The 17,383-nt window shown below is 39.3% G+C and overlaps 1 protein-coding gene across 3 annotated transcripts in view; it reads left to right on the forward strand.

Annotated features, from left to right (window-relative positions):
• Positions 1-17,383, forward strand: part of NSMAF (neutral sphingomyelinase activation associated factor) — a 63,574-nt gene that overhangs the window by 26,454 nt on the left and 19,737 nt on the right. For 2 of the 3 annotated variants that reach the window (XM_075920652.1, XM_075920653.1), the window contains exons 7-17: positions 1,145-1,216; positions 1,665-1,712; positions 1,823-1,875; positions 2,439-2,568; positions 3,679-3,750; positions 4,853-4,961; positions 12,283-12,459; positions 14,103-14,182; positions 16,751-16,841; positions 16,938-17,001; positions 17,128-17,179. In XM_075920652.1, coding sequence (XP_075776767.1) covers positions 1,145-1,216; positions 1,665-1,712; positions 1,823-1,875; positions 2,439-2,568; positions 3,679-3,750; positions 4,853-4,961; positions 12,283-12,459; positions 14,103-14,182; positions 16,751-16,841; positions 16,938-17,001; positions 17,128-17,179 — 948 coding nt within the window. Of the gene's footprint in view, positions 1-1,144; positions 1,217-1,664; positions 1,713-1,822; positions 1,876-2,438; positions 2,569-3,678; positions 3,751-4,852; positions 4,962-12,282; positions 12,460-14,102; positions 14,183-16,725; positions 16,842-16,937; positions 17,002-17,127; positions 17,180-17,383 lie in introns of those variants that run through there. The other variant, XM_075920654.1, reaches the window with a different exon arrangement.

A 17,383-nucleotide genomic window follows, 5' to 3' on the forward strand; every position in this document is an offset into this window, starting at 1 on the left:
CATTATGGTGGCAGCACAGACAACAAACCTTACTGACAGGAAAATGTCCTAGACAACAATAAACCCAGCTGGATTGAGCTGGAAGAGAAGAGGTTGAATTCTTGTTCCAGAATTCAGACTTATTGGAGGCTAACTAGTTGAGAGGAACTCTTTTGATCCAGTTCATGTCTGTTATCTTTTAGGTATTGGAATGAATTTTTCCTGAGTGATCCTTGTCTTTTATGTTTCTAATTAATCTTTATTTATGTGAATTGTATGGAATCATAAATAACACCAGAAAGGGATGCAGTTGTATAGCTGCATGTTAAAACAAGAACCTGGTGTTTCCTCCATAGCTTCAAGGACTCACTTGCCAAAACAATTTTATCCCTAGATGATTAATAATTTGAGACACTGATCTGACTATAGGTTGAACCTCTCTGGTTCAGCACCTTCGGGACCTAACCGGTGCTGAACCAGACAATTGGCCGAACCATGTGAGGTCAATATTGTTTAGCAGCGTTACCAACACTTGAGTTCTTAGAAGACATTTAAGAGTAAATTAGAGCTAAATAACCACTCAGAACACTGAGAGCCAGGACTGGTGGCTGTAAATAAACTTTATGGGACCATGGGAAACTTGGCCACATCTGGGATAAGTAGGCATCCAGCTAAGTAAACTCATGCCCAAACCACGGATGTTGCCTGATTTGAAAGTGCCAGACTAGAAAGGTTCAACCTGTATTTTGCTCTGGTGCTAAGCTTTTGCATATGCATTTGAAACTCGCTCATCTTCTCTATTTAGTCCCTCTCCAGCAAATTGGAATATCCCAAGTTGTTGTCTTTCCCATTCAGACTGGAAAGATGGACTTTTTCCTGGGATACCTTATGTGTATTAGGGATGTAAAATCCTGTTTAATTGGCTAATCGGTTGAACATATTGTTTAACCAGTTAATCGATAAAAGGAGGACTGTAGCGTGAGCCCCTACCCACAACTGAGCTGGAATGCCCTCCCTCCCCTGCTGCAGGGAGAGGCTGCTCCAGCCCAGCCAGAGCAACTCCTGCCTGTGGCCACTCTCCGGCTAAAAAGTGTATGGTCTTTGGGTACTGTGTTTAATTATAGTCCTTTCATCAGTATTAAACATACCTTGTGTCTTTTGTTAGGGTAAAACTGAATACCTCTTTCAGTTGGATGTTGCTGGGAAGGCGGATGATGTTATACAGACTCTACTTCAGGTACAATTGTTTGACAGCTTTGCAAACTTACCACCACATCATCTTACTTTAGAATATATGATGGAGAAAGGGTCTCTCTAAGCAAATAGTCTGAATAACTTTCTTCAAACTAACTCTCTAAGCAAATAGTTTGAATAACACTTGCCTGGCAGTTCTACTGATTTGTTTGGAGCACCCATGCTATGGTACACTCATCAAACATAATGCTTATTCTGAAATCTGCCTTGTACAGCTGTCTTAGAAAACTGTTATTTCTTGATGGTGCTTTTCTGTACAGACCAGATATTAAAATTATTTCAAATTTGAACAATAGATCTACAAATAATTTCTTTTAAAATTAATGCACATAATTTCTTGGTTAATAGTGTTCTAGTCTGCTTAGTGCCCTCAAGCATATTCATGCTACAGTTATGTGGTAGCTAATTTGTTTTAACTTCTTTTTTAATAGCTTAACCGAGCCTCTCACCTGGACAAGATGGGAGATCAGGCTGCCATGGTAAATCACTGATATATTTTAAGGACTTGATGATGATGATGATGATGATGGTAATGGTGATTATCTAACTGTAATTAGGAACATAAAATATGTTAATCTTTTTTCATTAGATAACTGCTATATTGCAGTCCCGTTTGGCTAGAACATCATTTGATAAAAACAGGTATGGTTCTAATTATTTTTTACTACAAAGTTCAAGCTTGATTAGAGCTTAACTGAGCTAATTAGCTTGTTTACACTTTTTAGGAAAATCTTGTTTACTACAGCCTGTGTATTTTAATTTAGAAGCTCTTACTTCTCTTTGCATTATGACTCAGTATTGTATCACCTTACATTTACCAGAGAGGATGGAAAATTCTCCACTTAAATTGAATTAAATTTGTTACCTTTTTATACATCTTTATACTTCCTGTCTGGAAATTTCTGGAAGAAATATGGCATTTCTGAACAGAGTATAAAAAGTGCAGGAGTGCTTGTGAAGATGCTAGTGCTTTAAAATGATGGCTGCTGCAGAATGTGATGGAGACTGTGTAACAGCTTCCACTTTGGATTAGCAGGGACGGTGGGGGGAGGAGGAAGAAGACTGCTCTGGTACATTTTTCAAAATACCTACTTTAGACATGCAGTAATGTGTATGTAGAAACATTTTGAAAGTGAAACTGGAACCAGTAATAGATAAAATGACTTCTTTGTTTCTTGTATGTGTTTGTTTACTTTTTTTCTCAGATTTCAAAGTGTTTCTGAAACCTTGCATATGGAATGTGAAGCAGAAATGGTGACACCCCTGGTGACTAATCCAGGGCATGTATGCATCACTGATGAAAACCTGTATTTCCAGCCTCTTAATGGATATCCTGTAAGTAAATAAAATTTCATGAGTGATTTCTCAACCCTGCTCTTTTGTGTACAATATATAACTTATTTTTCTAGATTATGCCTCATATAAAATCCCTCTTTTTGGAACGGTAAGCACCTATGCAAATGCAATTTATTGTGTTTATTAAAATAATAAACATTCAGATTTCCACAATTTTCCTGCATTGACTGTTCATAATTAAACATAACTTAAGGACTGATAGTTTATCTTGACTGCTTCATTGAAATGAAAACATAGTTCTTAATCTCTAACAAATAAAAATGTGTCTTAATTGGATTACTGCCCTAAAAGCAATTATTAAATTGCATGCTAGACTTTTCTTGTCTGAATATCTCATGCAAATTACAGTTTATAGGATATCATTCTGAAATACTATCCACACATACTGGAGGTTTAAGTACATTTTGTGTCTGGATGAAACGGAACAAGGTTAACTACATGTAGGAGGGGCCTTTCCACTTCCTGACCTACTAAACTTTTTTTAGGAGGGGTTGCAAATGAAACTGAGTAGTGATTGCTTCATAATGCATGAGACTGTTTCTGTCAGTAGGACAAAATTATTTTAAAACAATAGTTTAAAAATCTGTTCCTGCAGTATTACCACTTTGTGTTTGTAATGGCTTAAAGTCAGATCCACTGCCACCTAGTGCTGAGTTACATAAAATAAATGCTATTTTATCTTTGTCCATAAGGTGGTAGCCATAGCTAGCAAATATTTTTTCCAGCAGGCTTACTCTGCAAGGATCCTTTTGCATATTCTGACAACTTCCCCATTTTTGTCTTCTACTGTTGTGTGACTAGTGTCTGAGAATTTTTAGAATGAACTTTAAAGAATGGAGTTGCCACTAAAGTTATATCTCAATCTGGATAGCTGCCAATAGGAAAGTAATTATTCCTCTTACAAAATAACTATTTCTGTAGAGAACAGGGTAGTTTTTTCTCCAGTGCAGAGGATGAATCTTACCTTCATGGCATTATACGTCCCCAAACAAAAAAGCCCTTGTTTCATTTCATTGAATGTTACTGATATCATGTATAAGACCTGTGAGTATTAATGCTTTTGGGGTGTGACTTGATTTTATGTTACAGAAACCAGTAGTTCACATAATGATGCACAGTGTCCGTCGTATCTACAAAAGAAGACATGGTCTAATGCCTTTGGTGAGCTAGAGTTGTCTACTTTTAGCTACGTATATTGCTAATTTCTTTCACACTTTGTCTGAATCTAGTCACTAAAATTGTGTGTGTACCAACAAAATAACTCTTCATCTTGTTTTCTAAGCAGCATGAATTAAGAGTAGAGCTCAGTTCCCTCCCCTCCCCCATTTGTGCTTTCTTAGTAAAGTAGAAATTATAAATGGAAGGGAACAGTGAACTACCTGTATAAGGCACGAGAAGCATCTTACAAGGTTACTTTTTAAAAATTAATATTTGTTTGATGTTCATGGAGCCTAGTCCAGTTTTTATGCTGAAAAGCCATTTAAAGGAATTTGCATAATTTGCTGATTATTCAGTGAGATGGAAACAAGTGTACACTCAGGTTTTCCTGATTCTTTTGCAGTAAAGAAACAGACTTACTTTCTTTGGTTTGCCATAAAGTAAATTTGATTTACGTTTTAACTTCAGTGGCTTCACAGTGCCCAGATTTGGAGTACGTTGACATCCCTAATGATTTCTTAAACTACATATTTTTCTGCAAAATAGCAGTTTGATAAATTTGAGTTCTAAAGATTATATAAAATCTTGACGTACAAGAAGGAAATAGGATTGTGTTGAATGATCGATGTGAAACTGTAGCAAAAGGGAGGTGCAAGAATTCTGCAGTGAGATCTTGGTTTTACCTGTTCAGTGTTTTTGTTTCAGTTGTAACATAATGTAAAAGTAAACTCTAGTCTTAACAAAACATGAGGGAGGAATCCAAAGGGGTTCACTTCTGAGTTATAATTAGTCTATGTTTTATAAAGTTAAAGTGTGTACTGTGTATTGTATATGAAATTGTTAGATTGTCTCCTTTGGATCAGTTCTGGACAACATATTTTTCTTTATGATTCCAAGAAAGTACATGTGTATGTAGTTGAGGAGAAGAAAAATCTTTACAAAAGGTAAAACATTCGCCAAAATTTAGGCAAAACTACCAACAAACTAATTACATGGATTGCTTGTAAGTTTTGGACATTGCTAACTGAAATCTGCTGTTAGAAACATAGGTAGTAGGGCTTATCATTGAATTTCTATATTTAATTTTTCTCCTTTAATTTTGAAGGGTCTAGAAGTATTTTGCACAGAAAACGACCTGTGTTCTGACATCTACTTAAAATTCTACAACTCTGAAGATAGAGATGAGCTCTATTTCTATATTGCAACATACCTAGGTTTGAAACCATTTATTTATTAAATGTCCTGCTTCTTTCCATTATGGGGAATATGTGGGCTCTGTTGTCTTGATGTTGGAAAGGGGTAGATCACAATTATATATCTTTCTAATAGATGGAAAGCTCCATTATTCTGTAGACTTTAGGGCATATGGTGGTCCATTTAGAGGCCACTTGAACTTTCTATAAAGGTTACTGAGGAAGGAGAATGAGAAGGTATGAAAAATAACCAGTTCCTACATATCAGTGCTGGAGGAGCTAATATAGGCCTCCCTCTCCACAGATTATCATGCTTGCTTTATAAGTAGCTAAAAAAAATATTTTTGGTGGGGGTTGGCTGGGAGTTGGTTTCAGGAAGCCAACTACAAACTTGCAATTAATCTTTGCTAGTGTTAAGGGACCTGCCATCCACTACCCTTTCCCCCAAGTTGCCTTTGACAATCTTTGTAACTGTACTTTCTAGTTGCATAAGATTTTTATCTTTCTTCTTCTTTGCTGACTTCTTCAGGGTTTGTTTGTTTGTTTGTTTTTTGAAAGAGAAAAATGTCAGACATTCATCAGTAGGATTAAAACTACAGTGTATTTGTTACTAGACTGAGCCACTATTGTTAGAGGGAGTTCACTTTGTGAAGACCTAGATTTGTGGAATGAAAATGCATTTTTGAGAGGTACTCCGGCGGTGGGCTGAGACAGGTCTGCTGGGACCCGCACTGCGTCCGGGGGGTGGGCGGGAAACAGCGTGGCAAGGGGCGAACCCTTCACCTTTTTGCAGGAAGGCAGGGGAAGCCCCGCGCAGCCGCCGGCAACAGGCCAGCTGAGGAAACCCAGCTGCCCCCCCCCCGGACGCAGTGAAAGTCCCGGCAGACCCGTCACAGCTCCTCACCGGAAGTCGACTGTACTTAGATATGCTCAAATATAATCCAAGAAGCAGCCAGTGTAATTTAAGGAAGATGGCAACATATTCTGGGAATAGTCTCCCAATTTAGGACATCTTTTCTTTAAGAGTCTGCCTTGCATATCCATATTTCCATTGGAACTGTGTATTTGGTTTTGAAGAAAATTAAGTACAGGATAATTTCCTTTTTTCTGTGTGATACTGGTACTTCATTTTCATCCTGTTTGTTAAATTGAACATTCATAGAAAGGCAAGACCACATTTCACTAACAGATATTAACCATAGAGATGTAGCCGTGTTAGTCTGGTGTAGCTGAAACAAAATACAGGACTATGTAGCACTTTAAAGACTAACAAGATGGTTTATTAGATGATGAGCTTTCGTGGGCCAGACCCACTTCAGAAAAAAACAGTTGCTTGTCATTTCAACCAGAAAGGACACAGTCTCAATGACCTGCTAACCTGCATCCTACTTCAGAAGACATTCAAATCTGCACTTGAAAGGGAATCCTCTGAACTGGCATTCATGCTAAAATTCGACACTCTCCGCACGGGACTTAACAAAGACCCCAACTATCTTACACATTACAAAGATAGCTTCCCCAATTATCACCTCTAATACTATTAACTCTCAGACATTTCCCCTTCCCCACCTCTAATATCATTAACTCACTGGCATTCACCTTCCTTACCCCCCCCCCCCCCCCCCCCCCACACATACCCCTTCTGTTCTGTAATGTGATTTGTCCTTTTCATGTGTGTTCATTTTTTTTTAAATTGTATCCTTTGGTATATATGGTTGTGACTATTTTCTTCCATTATTTGATCTGAGGAAGTGGGTCTGGCCCACGAAAGCTCATCATCTAATAAACCATCTTGTTAGTCTTTAAAGTGCTACATAGTCCTGTATTTTGTTTCAGTTATTAACCAGGTACTGTTAGTTATTGTCTAGCACAGTGGTCCCCAACCTTTCAAGGTTGCCGGGCGCCAGGGGGCGGCCCCCCCCATAGCCGCATGCCCTGGGCGCCCCCCCCCCATAGCCGCGCGCCCGGGGCCGGCGCTCCCCCCGCCCAGCGCCGCGCGCCCGGGGCCGGCGCTCCCCCCTCCCAGCGCCGCGCACTCGGAGCTGGCGCTCCCCCCACCATGCGCCCGGTGCCAGGCCAGCCCCGAGCACCTGGCGGGCGCATGGAAATGCCCCCGCGGGCGCCATGGCACCGTGTTGGGGACCACGGGTCTAGCAAAACAAATTTCTTTCATACAATCCTGCCCCTTAGGCCATGCCTACGCTAACGGGGAAGGTTGAATTAAGATATGCGACTCCAGTTATATTAATTATGTTGCAGGAATCGACATACCTTAATTAATTAGAATTCCCCGCCATCCCTACAGCAGGCGACTGACAGGAGCAGACACACCCATTAATTTCCCTTATTCCTTGCAAGAGGAGTACCAGCCGCTGACAGGGGTGCCCTCTGAATTTGATTTAGAGGGTCTTTACTAGACCCACTAAATCTGACTCTGGAAGATCAATCTCAGCAGCATTGATCTTCCCTCTAGTGAAGACATGTCATTAGTAAGCTATGGTCCAGAATCTCAAGGGTCTTCTGCCGGAGTTAAGAACATAAGAACGGCCATACTGGGTCAGACCACCAGTCTATCGAGGCCAATATCCTGTCTGCCGACAGTGGTCAATACCAGATCCCCAGAGGGAGGGAACACAACAGGTAATCCTCATGTAATTCCTCCCGTCATTCATTTTCAGACAAACAGAGGCTAGGGATACCATTCCTACCTATTCTAGATAATAGCCATTGATGGGCCTAACCTCCATTAATTTTTCTGGCTCTTTTATGAACCCTGTTAAAGTCCAAGCTTTCCCCACATCCTCTGGCAAGGAGTTCCGGAGACTGACTGTGCATTGAGTGAAGAAAAACTTCCTTTTGTTAAACCTGCTGCCTATTAATTTCATTTGGTGACCCCTAGTTCTTATATTGTGGGAATAAGTAAATAACTTTTCCTTATTCACTTTTTCCACAACAGTCATGATTTATAGACCTCTCTCATATCCCCCCTTAGTTTCCTCTGGATGAAAAATTCCAGTCTTTTTAATCTCTCTACATATAGGACCTGTTCCAAACCCCTAATAATTTTTGTTGCCCTTCTTTGAACCTTTTCTAGTGACAATATATCTTTTTTGAGACGAGGCGACCATATCTGTATGCAGTATTCAAGATGTGGGCGTACCATGGTTTTATATAGAGGCAATAAGATATTTTCTGTCTTATTCTTTATCCCTTTTCTAATGATTCCTAACATTCTATTTGCTTTTTGACTGCTGCTGCACACGGAGTGAATGTTTTCAGAGAACTGTCCACAGTGACGCCAAGATCTCTCTCTTGAATAGTTGTAGCCAAATTAATCCCCATCATATTGTTTGTATAGTTGGGATTATTTTTTCCAGTTTGCTTTACTTGACATTTATCAACATTTAATTCCATTTGCCATTTTGTTGCCCAGTCACTTAGTTTGGTGAGATCTTTTTGAAACTCTTCACAGTCTGCTTTGGTCTTAACTATCTTGAGCTGTTTGGTATCATCTTCAAATTTTGCTACCTCACTCTTTACCTCTTTCGCCAGATCATTTATAAATAAGTTGAATAGGATTGGTCCCAGGACAGACCTTTGGGGGGGACCCCAATAGTTACCTCTCTCCACTTTGAAAACTTACCATTTATTCCTGCCCTTTGTTTCCTGTCTTTTAACCAATAATCCGTCCATGAAAGGACCTTCCCTCTTATTCCATGACAACTTACTTTACTTAAGAGCCTTTGGTGAGGGACCTTGTCAAAGGCTTTCTGGAAGTATACAATATCTCCTGGATTCCCCTTGTCCACATATTTGTTGACCCCCTCAAAGAACTCTAGCAGATTAGTAAGGCATGATTTCCCTTTATAGAAACCGTATTGACTTCCCCCAACAAATAATGTTCATCTATGTGTCTGACAATTTTATTCTTTACTATAGTTTCACCTAATTTGCCTGGTACTGATGTTAGACTTACTGATCTGTAATTGCCAGGATCACCTATAGAGTCCTTTTTAAATATTGGTGTCACATTAGCTATCTTCCAGTCATTAGGTATGGAAGCTGATTTAAAGGATAGGTTACAAACCAGTTAAGAGTTCTGCATTTTCCCATTTGAGTTCTTTCAGAACTCGTGGGTGAATGCCATCTGGTTCTGTTAAGCTTATCAACTCGTTCCAAAACCTCCTCTAATGACACCTCAGTCTGAGACAATTCCTTAGATTTGTAACCTAAAAAGAATGGCTCAAGTTTGGGAATCTCCCCAGTATCCTCAGCCATGAAGACTGAAGCACAGAATTCATTTAGTTTCTCTGCAATGATGTTATCATCTTTGAGTGCTCCTTTAGCATTTGATTGTCCAAGGGCCCCTCTGGTTGTTTAGCAGGCTTCCTGCTTCTGATGTACAGGCAGTCCCCGGGTTACGTACAAGATAGGGACTGTAGGTTTGTTCTTAAGTTGAATCTGTATGTAAGTCGGAACTGGCGTCCAGATTCAGCCGCTGCTGAAACTGATCAGTTTCAGCAGCGGCTGAATCTGGACGCCAGTTCCGACTTACATACAGATTCAACTTAAGAACCCCAGGCGTCCCCAAGTCAGCTGCTGCTGAAACTGATCAGCGGCTGATTCCAGGAAGCCCGGGGCAGAGCAACCCATGCTGCTCTGCCCCAGGCGTCCTGATTCAGCCGCTGCTGAAACTGACCAACAGTGGCTGAATCAGGATGCCTGGGGCAGAGCAGCTGGGGTGCTGCCGGTTTGGTCCAGTAGCGCCCAGAGCGGCGCTACGGGACTAACCGGCAGCGCCCCAGCTGCTGTACCACAGGCGTCTGGAGCAAAGCCGTGGAGCACGGAGGCAGCGGGACAGCCCAGACGCGCCGTGGCTGTCCTGCTGCCCTCAGGCTCCGCGTCTTTGCTCTGCTCTGCTCCCCGTCTCCCTGGTCTGCAGACCAGGGGGACGGGGAGCAAAGCTGCGGAGCACGCGGGCAGCGGACAGCCCAGACGTGTCCGCTGCCCACATGTTCCGCCGCTTTGCTTCCTCTCCCTGGTCTGCTGAAGACCAGGGAGAGCCCCGTTCGCAACTGCGGATCCGACATAAGTCGGATCCGCGTAACTCGGGGACTGCCTGTACTTAAAAAACATTTTCTGTTACTTTTTGAGTTTTTGGCTAGTTGTTCTTCCAACTTCTTTTTGGCTTTTCTTGTTATATTTTTACACTTAATTATACAAAGTTTATGCTCCTTTCTATTTTCCTCACTTGGATTTGACTTCCACTTTTTAAAAAATGTCTTTTTTTCTCCCACTGCTTCTTTTACTTGGTTGTTAAGACATGGTGGCACATTTTTGGTTCTCTTACTGTGTTTTTTAATTTGGGGTATACATTTATGTTGGGCCTCTATTTTGGTGTCTTTAAAAATTATCCTTTCAGCTTGCAGAGATATTACTTTTGTTACTGTATCTTTTAATTTCTGTTTAACTAATTTCCTCATTTTTGTGTGGTTCCCCTTTCTGAAATTAAATGCTACAGTGTTGGGCTGCTGAGCTGTTTTTACCATGAAAGGGATGTTAAATTTTACCTCCCGTAGCATTTCATAGTCACTATGACTGTCTTGATCAGGTGGTCGATAATATATCCCTACTGCTATATTCTTATTATTGGAGCAAGAAATTACTATCCATAGATATTCTATGGAACATTTTGGTTCATTTAAGATTTTTACTTCATTTTATTCTACATTTTCTTTAACGTATAGTATCACTCCTCCCCACCAGCATGACCTGTTCTATCCTTCCGATATATATTGGTATATATCTGGTATAACTGTGCCCCATTGATTGTCCTCATTCCACCAACTTTCCGTGATGCCTATTATATCAATATTCTCCTTTAAAACTAGGCACTCTAGTTTACCCATTTTACTATTTAGACTTCTAGTATTTGTATATAAACACTTTAATAATTTGTCACCTATTTATCTGTCTGCCATTTCCTGATGCGTTAGACTTTTTTCATTTGATTGTGTCTCATCTGATCTGACCCATACTTTCATCCTCTCCTCCTTACTACAACACAGGGCAGTGTTTCTTAAACTGTTCCACGGCACACTGTGAGGCAGGCGGGGGTATGCCGTGGAGAACAACAGAATTCAAATTGGCCGCCCTTAAAGGGGCAGGTGACCTTTAACTTTCCCCGACCTTTTTTTTTTTTTTTGCTCAACAAACAAACAAAAAATCCTTGGTGTTCCTCATAAAAAAATTATTGTATGGGTGTTCCTTGGTCTTAAAAAGTTTAAGAAACATTGACATAGGGCATCTGAGACCCTCACTTAAGAGATGGCTCTTTCCGATCCATGTGCTCCTCCACACTCATCGGCTTTTCTCCTGCCCTTAGTTTAAAAACTGCTCTACAACCTTTTTAATGTTAAGTGCCAGCAGTCTGGTTCCATTTTGGTTTAGGTGGATCCCATCCTTCCTTTATAGGCTCCTCCTATCCCAAAAGTTTCCTAATAAATCTGAACCCTTCCCCCTCATCCCCCACACACATGCTATCATCTCATCCACTCATTGAGACTCTGTCACTCTGCTTGCCTGGTCGGCCCTGCACATGGAACTGGAAGCATTTCAGAGAACACTACCATAAAGGTCCTGGATTTCAATCCCTTTCCTAGCAGCCTTAATTTGGCCCCCAGAACCTCTCTCCTACCCTTCCCTATGTCGTTGGGTATGTCTACACTACATGGCTCCGTCGACGTAGACCTAGGAAAATGACATAGGAAAATGAAGCGGTGATTTAAATAATTGCCGCTTCATTTAAATTAAAATGGCTGCCGCGCTGTAGCCATTTTAATTTAAATGAAGCGGTGGTTATTTAAATCGCCGCTTCATTTTCCCATGTCTACAAAGGTAATCTACATGGCTCTGTCGACGGAGACATGTAGTGTAGACATATCCTAGTTACCTACATGTACCACGACCACTGGCTTCTCCCCAGCAGTACACGTAAGTCTTATCTAGATGTCTCGTGAGATCTGCAAAAGTTTGAACAATTTTCTTCTTAACATGAGACGTCATGTTTCTTTTTTATATTCACAAATATGTAGTATTTTTTTCCAGTTCATTCAATTGGCTACTTGATGACTTTAGCATATTTTAAAGCTACGAATAAGTGCTATTATAATAATACCTAAGGTATGTTTTAAACAGATTTTTTAAAATTACTGGACGTTTACAGTGTACAATGCAGTCAAATAATTCTAGGTGCTGAAAAGTCAAATTTCTCTTAGACTAGAGAAATAAGGGTTTTTTTTCTGGTTTAGTTTTATTTTGATTTCTTTTTCTTTTTCTTTAGAAAATCATATTACAGAGCAGACAGCTGAGAGTTACATGTTGCAATGGCAGCGAGGTCATCTTTCAAATTATCAGTACCTTCTTCACCTCAACAACCTGGCTGATAGAAGCTGCAATGATCTTTCCCAGTATCCTGTATTTCCTTGGATCATAGCAGATTATTCTAGTTCAGAATTAGGTAAGCAACATCTGTAGGAGGAAGAAACACAGTCTGCTCATGGTGTACATTTCATAAAAATCGTGCCACATCAAAATGAGGCTGGAGGATAAGGAATAGGACGTTTATCAGTGTGTTAATTCCAGCACTATCATGTCAAGCAAGTGACTGTGTCTGATTTTTCCCCATCTAGAAAATGATTACTTGATAAGATATGAAGCTTAACTAATATTTGTAATATCTTTTTGAGATGCTTGCTAAAAGGGCCACATTGTTGACTTCCCCAAGATTTTTATGAATGAGTCAACAATATCTGATGGTCAATCATGTCAACAACTTTATGCAAGTCTTTAAGTCTATATGGATCAGTCATACGAGATCAGTCTGTTCCATGCCAGACTAAGGTAAAAAGAAACTTATGAACCAGGTATTGCTAGACTGAGGCCATGACCGCTTTCTGAGAAACACTTCCTAAAAATGGAGATTTGATACAGGGCACTAATCGTAAAGGTTAGTGTCTAAGCTGACTTCTTGAGCAAGGTTCTAATTATAAAATGTTTGCATTCTTGGTGCTTACTCTCTTCAGGGTTGTGAATGTCTTTACCATTCAGGAGTGCATTATGTCTTTGCATTCGGTAGAGAGGATGAGGTGGGAGAATCAACAGTGCTACTCAGACACCTCCTAGTCAAACAATGTTGTTGTGACACCATAAAGTTGACAAGCTATTTAAGTTATATGGGGAGATATGCTATTTATTTGTGCCTTAAAACCACTAGTGTCTATTAATAGATATGAGATGTTTGCCTAATTGCAGAGCTGTGAAACATATGGGATGTGTCTAGACTAAATGGTTTCACAAGGCATAAAGGATCTGATGACAAAGGGATCTGGGGTCAGCTGATCCCCGTCTAGACTACCGCACTGTGCCGACAATCAGCTGATCGGCACAGCGCGGCCATTTTGACGTAAATGAAGTGGCGATTATTTAAATCGCCGCTTCATTTCCCTTTGCCGAGTACACTCATCTGTATGGCTCCGTCGACGGAGCCATGTAGTCTAGACACACCCATAGCGTTAGCAAAACCCTACCCCAGAGCTAGCTTTTGTGTGCAACTTTTAGATAAGTAACTGAAAAACTAATATTGGGAACTGGATATTTACTTAGGACAAGTCTACATTACAAAACTAAGTCAACCTAAGTTATGTCTACGTACAGCCGCCACAATAATTAAATTGCTTTTGAATGTCCACATTACACTTCTTGTATCCATGGTTCGAACTATCCAGGAGCACCTGTTTAGGGAATTGTGGGACTGCTTCTAAAAGGCAACAACAGTTGATTTAAATAATTCACTGATGCTGCATTGACCTAACTTAATTCAACTTAAATGTTATGCCTCTTGCAGAGGCGGAGTTAAGTTGGTTGGTGATGGGCCAGTTATATCGGTGGGAACTACGTTTTAGTGTAGATGCTTAGAGTTAGGTTGACGGAAGTTGTTCTACATTGACCTAGCTCTTTAGTATAGATCAGACCTTAGTTTGAGAGCTTCTGATGCTTGTAGGAAGGGGAGGAAAATACTGCTGTTTTTAAAATATTAGTTTACATGTGATTCCTATCACTTGGAGCAATCTGTAGTTTAATGTATTTTTTTTTCTCTTTTAGATTTGACAAAGCCTGAAACTTTCCGGGACCTTAGTAAACCTGTTGGTGCTCTGAATGAGGAAAGGCTGCAAAGATTATTGGTATGTGGAATTCAGGGGTTTGTTTTATAATTAGTGACCTTATTACTAAGAGGACTCTATTTTCCTGGATTTTCCATCTAGAACCTTTTGTGAAGATGAAATTTGCACAAAACAAAAATAAATATGTTTGTATGATATGTATCCAGATATTTCTAGGATTATTCATTGTATCTCCTGTATTCTGCAGTTCTTAATAATGTTGTTGAAATTTAGACTAAAATATAATCAGAAGCAAACTCTTATCTGTATTAAGTTAGGGTGCATCTACACAGCACACTAAACTCAAAATAAGATACGCAATTTGTGTAGCGCAAATTGTGTGTCTTATTTCAATTGAATTTTTAAAATAGCGTGTTTCAAAATTTGGTGTGTCTACACAGCGCCAAATTTTGAAATAACGTGCTATTTCGAGACAGCCCTTAACCATGATGGAGCAAAGTTTACAGGGATGCCAAAAATGGAACGTCCCTTATTTTGAGACCTATTTCGAAATAGTGGGCAAGTTCAAAAGACACAGGATAGCTATTTTGGGATACTTCTGGTATCCCGAAATAGCCTCACTGCGTAGATGTACCCTTAGTGTGCTGTGGCTGTCAATATATACACGACTAATTGTACAAACTTAAAATATCTAAGAAGCACTGTATCTAAGTAAAATATGGAAAACAAATTAGTTAAATTTCATTACAAATATGAAGCTTTCTGCCTTTTTAAAATGAAGTTCACTAGGTAGTTAACTGTTGTGATTGCTTTTCCATGAATACTGTAACGATAATTAGCTATATAAAACTCTATAATGGATAGCTGGAGTATAATGCATAATGTAAAATAAGCATGTGTGGATCAGTCAAACTATTTTAAAAAAGAAAAGAACTTGTTTTAACAAACAATATAATAACTAATTAACAAAGCACATCGGCACGTGCTTCTAAAGCCATATTTACTGTTCCACTTGTATTGGCAAAGCTTACGTTGTTTGGAGGTGTAAAAGAAACATCCTCGAGTGACACAAGTTTTGAGCCCTAATGATACAGCTGTGCCAACGTACGCTTGCTAGTGTAGATATGGCCTAATTCGCTAAGAAAAATACAAGGATTTTATAGAGGGAATTGGGTGCAGAATTTTTTTTTAAATGCACCAAATATCAAAAGACCAGAATAAAAAGGAAATGATTAACACCTGAAATGGAATATTGCCACTGTACTTTGTATGCAGTTATAGACAATATCACATAAAAGATTCCTTCCCATTCCACATCAGGCAGGATTTTTTTTTTTCATGAGGAATCCAGGGGTACGTCTAGACTACAGGCTTTTGTCGACAGAGGCTTTGTCGACAGATACTGTCGACAAAGCTTCTGTTGACAAAGAGCATCTAGACTACATCCAGTTCTGTCGACAAAGCAAGCTGCTTTGTCGACATGATAGTGTAGACGCAAAGGAAAGTGTAGATGCAATAACGCCTTCTGTCAACAGGCATTATTCCTCGTAGAATGAGGTTTACCGCTGTCGACAAAACTGCCGAGTTCTGTCGACATTCTGTCAACAGAACTCGGCAGTAGTGTAGACGCGGTTATAGTTTTGTCGACAAAAGGCCAGTTTTGTCGACAAAAGGCCAGTTTTGTCGACAAAACCCTGTAGCTAGACATACCCTAACATAAAAACAGTGTTTGAAAATCAGTCTCTTCACTGGCATTAGACTTCATTACTATATTGTCGTTCTTAGACATAAAATTGCAAGAACACTTTAAAGAATCCTTGTATATTCTGTATGGGACCTGTCTTATTGACAGGAGTTCCTTTATTGTAATTTAATATCGTATGAGGAATATAACTGCCTTAATATCCCCATGCTGCTGAACTGCTTACCTTGCTTTTCTCTTTAAAAAGCATTAGCAGAGGAAATTCTTGCCAAATGAATCACATCTTTACTGGTGAAAGAAAAGGATTTTAGATGAATAAAGATTGTGAATACAGATTGTGACTTCCACCCCTACTTTTCTATGATTTTGTGCTCTGAGTCAGTTGATTGCTTTATATGTACTGGAATATACTCTTATTGCAAATATTTTGAATATATTAGTCCCTGCTAATAGTTGCATATAAAAACACACAATGTCTCAATAAAACGGAGTGGCACTTGTTTGGATATTCTTGTTATATTACTGTTTTGGATAATTTAAAGAAATACAACTTATAACTTGTTCTAAGTTGTGAAGTAGAGCTATAATACTGAATTTACAGAAATACTATCAACTTATAGAAATCCACACTGCCAGTGTTCTTTGCTTTATTCATTTTTACTCCAGTCTGCTCTTTTCAGCTTACCAGGAATGTATTTCACATATTGCATATAGAAAGATACAATGGAATATAGGATTTTTTTTTCCCCTGAAATTAAGTACCTGTCACCATACAGTTTAAAAACTTTGTACTGTGTTATCTGAGTGAAGACTGAGGAGAAGTGTTTAACCCTAGCTTAAGTTTTCTGATAAACAGGTATATATTCAATATAGGAAAAAACACTATTCTAATTTGAAACAGTTTGTCTTTTTCCAATATGTTACAGACACGTTATCGGGAAATGCCAGAGCCTAAGTTCATGTATGGAAGCCACTACTCGTCTCCCGGCTATGTACTGTTCTATCTGGTTAGAGTTGGTAAGATTGCTTTCTTTGCAAGTCTTTTTGACCAGCTGTTGGGTTTGAAAATATGCAGAATTTAGACAGATGTGACTTCCATTCTTATCTCCCCAGCACCAGAGTACATGCTTTGTTTACAAAATGGAAAATTTGATCATGCTGACAGAATGTTCAACAGGTTTGTTTAAATTTAATTCAATAGATTTATTTTTTAACTATTTAATGGTTTCCTTTAAATTGCATGTTTATATGGAACTTAAATGTCTTTCATCACCAATATACCATTGACTTGTAATATGTCTAGCATTGCAGAAACCTGGAAAAATTGTCTGGATGGTGCAACAGACTTCAAAGAGGTAAATAGCTGGAAGCTACTTGAGGTGACATTACTTGATGACTCTGTCCTTTTTTTTTTTTTTTTTTTTTTTTTCATTTCAAAATGTTTGAATTTCCATTGGTTCCTTACTCAGGTTAGGCCTGCCTTGCTAGGCTTAATTTGAGCCTGGCACTGGAAATCATCTTGTATTCCTTCTCTGAATGCTCCCATGGTTTCTGGTGAG

Source organism: Pelodiscus sinensis, chromosome 2 (genome assembly GCF_049634645.1).
Source record: "Pelodiscus sinensis isolate JC-2024 chromosome 2, ASM4963464v1, whole genome shotgun sequence".
NCBI lineage: Eukaryota > Metazoa > Chordata > Testudines > Trionychidae > Pelodiscus > Pelodiscus sinensis.